The sequence below is a fragment of the Pseudomyrmex gracilis genome, unplaced genomic scaffold (assembly GCF_002006095.1).
Source record: "Pseudomyrmex gracilis isolate BER0280 unplaced genomic scaffold, ASM200609v1 scaffold_1315, whole genome shotgun sequence".
Lineage (NCBI taxonomy): Eukaryota > Metazoa > Arthropoda > Insecta > Hymenoptera > Formicidae > Pseudomyrmex > Pseudomyrmex gracilis.
Genome location: NW_018021899.1, coordinates 2,736 through 10,152, shown reverse-complemented (window position 1 = coordinate 10,152; position 7,417 = coordinate 2,736). Strand labels below are relative to the sequence as shown.

Genomic DNA, 7,417 nt, shown 5'->3' with positions numbered 1-7,417 from the left:
GATCGACTCAAAAAACCACTACGAGGAACTCGTTTTGAGAGTGTGGAGGCAATAAAGCTAAAATTGCTGGAGGCACTAATGGCTATACCAAAAACCGACTTCCAGAAAAGCTTCAAAGGGTGGATCAAACGCTGGCACAAGTGCATCGCAGCCGACGGGGACTACTTTAAAGGGGACAACTTGAATTTTGAAGAATAAACATGTACTTTTCTTTTTATGAATAACTTCCGGTTATTTTTTGATCATGGTAGTATATATATATTAATTTTCAGATGATGAAGTGCAGATGGTGCTCGAAGTTAGGTATCCGCCAGGGACATTACCTGACCATTTCCAACAAAAAGAAGTGGAAGAAGAACAGCGTTAATGGGCGGTGGAGGAGCTTCGAAGAAGGCAGCTGAAAACGCAAATGGAAGACGAGCGCTACGAGCGGGAAACAGTCCGTTTTTTGTCGGAAATCGAAAACGAGATCATTGCCGACGACAGCAACGACAACAACGGCGTCGCCGACAAGAACGTCGACGACGACAACGATGATGACGAGGATGCCGACGACAACAACGACGCAAACAACGACGACGACGACGACTACGACAACGATGATGACGAGGATGCCGACAACAATAACGACGACGACGACAACGACTACGATGATGACGAAAATGCCGACGACAACAACGACGCCGACAACGAGAACGACGACACCGATGACGATGGAGCAAACGAACGCCCCGTGATTATTTCGGAAACAAAAGATTCTATACCCCTCAAGACCTAGCCCCCCCACCTTGTCCAAATCGATTCAAAATTGTTGCAGAATTAAGAGCTATTTATGAGCTTTTGAACCCACCAACTTAAAAATTTTGAGCTCGTTTTGCGGAGCAGGAATTCCAAGTTTTCTGTGGGGGGGCTGAGTCCTTTTGGACTGCGCCCCACTACCACTTAAAACTGCAGATATCGATCTGCTCTTTGCGCCAGAATTATGAGCTATTTATGAGCTCTTAATTAAACTTGGTTTAGATTTTTGAGCTCCAACCCTTAGCACGCAAAACTACCCCGAAAGTATTTTTGCAAAAAAGAATCTACTCTTTCCTATACACAAAAGAAAAAGTAGCACAGGGAATATAACAAGAACATTTACAAATAACAAACTACACACATTACGACCTATACACATCCACCCTGGAAAAAAATTCCACTTTTTACCCCAAATTACAAGAGAAAATTCCTCTAAAAATAAGACAAACAAATTAGTTCTTTACTAAATGTTGTTTCTTTTTATAGAACAATCCAAAATATGCAGTTTGCGACTTTTGAAATCTACCCCCGGAGTAAAAATTTCACTTTTTACCCCATTTTACAAGAGAGAAGTACTAGCAAAATCAAACAACCAGCAAAAGTCATCGAGAAATCACGTTCCCTGATTTATGAGCTCGCAAAATACGCAGTTCGCGATGTTTGAGCTCAACCCCCGGAGTAGGAAATGCACTTTTCACCACATTTTACAAGAGAAAAGTACTTAAAAAATAAAACAACCAGCGTATATCATTACCAAATCACGTTCCATAATTTATGAGCTCGCAAAATACGCAGTTTGCGATTTTTGAACTCAACCTCCAAAATAGGAAATGCATATTTCACCCCATTTTACAGGAGAAAAGTACTTAAAAAATACAACAACCAGCGTAATTCATTGAGGAATCACATTCCCTGATTCATGAGTTCGCAAAATACGCAAATTGCAAACTTTGAGTTCAACCCCTAGAGTAGGAAATGCAAGTTTTACCTCTTTCTACAAGAGAGTAGTACTTGCATTATACAACAAGTGCCATTCACTGGCAAATCACGTTCCCTGATTTCTGAGCTCGCAAAATACGTAGTTCGCTATTTTTGAGCTCAACCCCCGGAATAGGAAATGCATAATTTACCTCAATTTACAAGAGAGAAGTGTTTGAAAAATAAAACAACCAATGTAATTCATTGAAGAATCTCGTTCACTGATTTATGAGCTCTCAAAATACGGAAATTGCAAATTTCGAGCCCAACCCCTAAACTAGGAAATGCCATTTTCGCTCCATGTTACAAAAGAAAAGTACTCGCAAACTAGAACAACCAATGTCATTCATTGACACATCATGTTCCCTAATTTATGAACTCGCAAAATATGTGGTTCGCGATTTTTGAGCTCAATTCCCGAAATAAGAAATGCACTTTTCACCCTATTTTACAAGAGAGAAGTCCTCTCCAAATAAAACAAATAATGTAATGCATTAAAAAATCACGTTCCTTGATTTATGAGCTTGCAAACTACGCAAATTGCAAATTTTGAGCACAACCCCTAGAGTAGGAAATGCGATTTTCACCCCATTTTACAAGACAAAAGTACTCGCAAAATAAAACAACCAACGTCATTCATTGACAAATCAAGTTCCCTGATTTATGAGCTCGCAAAATACGTAGTTTGCGATTTTTGAGCTCAACCCCCGGAATAGGAAATGCATAATTTACCTCAATTTACAAGAGAGAAGTGTTTGAAAAATAAAACAACCAGCGTAATTTATTGAAAAATTACGTTCCCTGATTTATGAGCTCGCAAAACACGCAGTTTGCGCTTTTTGAACTTAATACCCAAAACAGGAAATGCATATTTCACCTCATTTTACAAGAGAGAAGTACTTCAAAAATACAACGATCCTTGTAAGTACTTGAGGAATCACGTTCCCTGATTTATGAGCTCGCATAATACGCAGTTTGCGATTTTTGAGTTCCACCCCCGAAATAGGAAATGCATATTTCACCTCAATTTACAAAAGAAAAGTACTTAAAAAATACAACAACCAGCGTATTTTATTGAGGAATCACGTTTCCTGATTTATGAGCTCGCAAAATACGCAAATTGCAAATTTTGAGTTCAACCCCTGGAGTAGGAAATGCAAGTTTCACTTCATTCTACAAGAAAGAAGTACTTGCAATATAAAACAACCAGTGCCATTTACTGGCAAATCACTTTCCCTGATATCTGAGCTCGCAAAATACGTAGTTCGCTATTTTTGAGCTCAACTCCCGGAATAGGAAATGCATATTTCACCCCAATTTACAAGACAGAAGTGTTTGAAAAATAAAATAACCTGTGTAATTTATTGAGGAATCCCGTTCACTGACTTATGAGCTCTCAAAATACGCATATTGCAAATTTCGTGCCCAACCCTTAGAGTGGGAAATGCAAATTTCGCCCCATTTTACAAGAGAAAAGTACTCGCAAAATAAAACAACCAATGTTATTCATTGGCAAATCATGTTCCCTGATTTATGAACTCGCAACATACGTGGTTCGAAATTTTTGAGCTCAACCCCTGGAGTAAGAAATGCACTTTTCACCCTATTTTGCAAAAGAGAAGTACTCGCAAAATAAAACAAGTAGTGTAATGCAGTAAGAAATGACGTTCCTTGAATTATGAGCTCGCAAAATACGTAGTTTGCGATTTGTAAATTCAACCTCCGAAATAGAAAATGCATATTTCACCTGATTTTACAAAAGTGAAGTATTTAAAAAATACAACAACCAGTGTAATTCATTAAGGAATCACGTTCCCTGATTTATAAACTCGCAAAATACGCAAGTTTCAAATTTTGAGCTCAACTCCTAGAATAGGAAATGCAATTTTCACCCCATTTTTCAAGAGAAAAGTATTCGCAAAATACAACAATTAGTGTCATGCATCGACAAGTCACGTTCCCTGATTTATGAGCTTGCAAAATACGTCGTTCGCGATTTTTGAGCTCAACCCCCGGAGTAGGAAATGCATTTTTCACCCCATTTTACAAGAAAGAAGTACTCTACAAATAAACCAACTACCGTAATTCATTGAGTAATCACGTTCCCTGATTTATGAGCTCGCAAAATACGCAGTTTGCGATTTTCGAGTTCTATCCTGTGGTAAAAGTACATTTTTTACCTCAAATGTATAGTACGTAAACTGTCGTTTTAATATGTGAAAAGAGGATTTATTGTCTGCACAGCTCGCAATAATCCAATAAAGTTGTAGCATCAGTTTACAATAAAAAGCACAGTTTATAGTGTTTTTTAAATAGGTATAGAATATGGTTGTAATAATTGTTTGTAAAAATGTATATAATAATTCTGTAAATATATATACAATAGTAATAATAATAAAATTAATGGAGTAATTTTACATAATATTTAAAAAATTGACTTGTCGTCGTAAAAATAGAGTAGTAATATGTGTTAAGATAGTGAGTTTTGAAAATATAATCTACAAGATGTAATTGCTGCTGTTTAGCAGCAAAATCGTACAGAGAACAAATTAGTTTATTGATTTATTTATTTAATTATTTATTTTTTTTAGGTTTATTTATTTATGTGTACAGTTATATAACAATTATGTGCATTAAATCTGAAATATAAAATACTATTGTTCTAAAGAAGATGAAGACCGCTTAGTTTTAAAAATCAAATTACGTAATGAATCATAGAGCGAATAAAACATTCATGTATGATTTGCTACATTTAGTGAACTTACGATTATTATAAGTAATGAAACAAAGAACATCATACTTTTTTAAAAACTTGAAATATGAAAAAGTATAACATTTATATCTATCTATTTCCACTACCGTAGGTGAGTTGGACCATTGTATATAAAAAATAGATAGATGTCTACTTAAATTCAAGTTACAATTGTTTGACAATTGTTTTAACAAACATATTATTATACTTAATTGTAGGTGTACTTTACACTGTTTAACAAAAACGCACTGTTTTTTTTAGTTGTACTTTACAATTTTCTTCTAATCATTTCTCTTTTTTAAATAATATCTTTCGTTGTTCTTTGGTCCGTTTGCTTCTTTCTAGGGCTGCGGCTTAAATTCGAATAACAGTGTGATTCGGATATCCGGATATTCAAATATAATATATATGTACGAATAACCTTCAATCAACGGATAGTATACGAATATCCGTATACTTCGTGCAGCGAATAGTACAAATAGGATTTTTTGAGTTATTCGAATATCGGTATTATCCGGATATTTCGATATACTCAGTAGCGTATAAACTGGCTTGAGACCTTTCAGTACTCGGAGGCAGAAATGTGATCACAAAATTAAAAAAGTCTATTACAAATATAAAAATAATGATATTTATTGTTCAAGAATTTATATTTGTCATCTACGAGTAAGTTTACNCTAATTCTGATATTATATTATAAAAGATAAATATTAACGTACATATTAACTTATAAATCTAAATGCATAAATATTTAAAAGTTTCATAAAATTGTACATAGAATTGTGCACATTTATACACATAACTGTATATGAATATAAAATTGTATGTAGGTATATACGTGAGTAAATATAAAATCGTGTGTATATTTATTAATTACTATCAGTTTAAAACAACTTGATCGATAATAGTTTGATTATAGCTGAGAGATGTGCAAGTGTCGTTCTTTTTTATTTGGTGCGTACTACTTTTGATTACTTTACGGTTTTGCTTTCTCATTGTACAAAACTTTCACATTTACAAATTGTTAATAAATACAGGAAAAAGAAGCCAATATGATCAAAAAACTAGATGTTCGTGTTTGAAAAAGTTTATTTAAATATTTACGTCAAATTGTTTATTCAATTTTCAGATTAATTTCAGTGATAATTTAAATGTATAATTATAAATAAATATACAAATTTTAACTGACCTTACGCAAAGTTAACATAACTTGGACAAATTCTTAAATGCTTTCAATAATTATAATAATAGATTAAAATATTCACTATTGAGGCACATAATAACTCTGTGAACTTTTTAGATAAAAAACTGATTATTAACAACAATAAAGAAATTATATGTATTATATGAGATCTGTCTCTGAATTGAGTCATATAAAATCATAAAATAATTCAATCATTATCATGTCGAACACAAATAAGTTAAAACCGTATTTTTGCTAAAAATACGGTAAATATTAATACATATACACACGATTATAGTGTAAATTTTATAAATCTCAAACTAGTGAGGAAGAAATGTCGCAAGTTACATGTTTGACTGCACAATGCGACCTTTATTATTCGAATTGTTCTAGCCGTTTTAGTCGGAGTGTACAAATATCCGATTATTTGTTCCCCAGCTATTCGAAATCCGGATACTTCGAAGTATCCGGATTATGAATAGTCGATGACGTCACTATCCGAAAATCCGGATTATTATTTATTTGAATAACCGCAGCCCTACCTGTTTCCTATGCATATTTGCGGTTATTTGTTTGGCATACTGAAAACGCCAATAAAACTAGTAGTCCCTTCAATTATTTCCTTTTCCTAGTGCCCATCTATCCCTAACAGTGGAATAAATAGACAGTGCAGTTTTTATACAAGAAAGTATTTGACAATTCTTACATTGAAAGTCTTTAAAAATGTTTCAAATTGATAGATTATGTCAAGAAACTTAAGTAAATATGTATTTAATTGAACATTTTACAGACAAAAATTGGTGAGCTAGAATTTTTCACACTTACCTTTGAAATTAAAGATACAAAATATTCATCTGTTATGCAAATGCGATTTACATGAATACTTTCCTGCTTGTAAGTACACATTTAACAATAACTTTAATAAATACACATCTAACAAATAGTTTAGGAAATGTGCGTGTGGTCCGTCTCATCCACACGGTCTATCTTCTTCTGACTTACTCTATATATTTGAATTTTAATACAAATAAATTTTTTATTTACAGCTTTTTGAACTACATGTTAGAATGACAGAATTATCTACCTATAGCATCGGTTTTCTTTATATTAAACATTTTGTATCATAAGTTTATATTTAAAATTTATGTAGTAGGGTAAGCAATAAGAAAATAATTTTGTACGCAGAAAAGTTAAAAATATATTTATGTGTGACATATATAATTAGATTAAAATAGTGATTAACAAATATAAAGCAACTATACCTAGAAATTTGTAAAATTTATATATATATCGTAAGTATAATATATTATAAGTATAATTTATATTTGTGGTAAGTAATGGTAAGTATAATATAAATGTAATAGCAGTAAATTGTTATAATTCATGTGTGTGTGTGCGTTTGCGCGCGCATAAATGTGAAATATATGTCTCGAGTGACATTGAGATATATGACATAATCTGGGTTGGGTAGTGTCTAGGTAAACAGATAAAGTTAAGTTAAAAAGTTAAAAAGTTAAATAATTGTAACTTAACTTAGTTACAGTTTTGGGCTCTTAATTTTTAACTTAATTTAGTTATATGTTATCGGTAACTTTTAACTTTTTATTTAATTCTCGTGAAGGTGGCCACGTCATAAAATTTTGATTTTTGCGCGAAGTTGTTCGCATATAAAACGGATTGTATTTCGTTGTATGACCATATACTTA

General features: G+C 32.9%; 1 protein-coding gene across 1 annotated transcript; it reads left to right on the top strand.

The window, feature by feature from the left end:
* The first annotated feature begins 409 nt into the window (after positions 1-409).
* On the top strand, positions 410-778 carry LOC109862047 (phosphopantothenoylcysteine decarboxylase subunit VHS3-like). Its single transcript, XM_020441941.1, has one exon. The coding sequence runs from the start codon at positions 410-412 to the stop codon at positions 776-778; it is 369 nt and encodes a 122-aa protein (XP_020297530.1).
* The last annotated feature ends 6,639 nt before the right edge of the window (positions 779-7,417 follow it).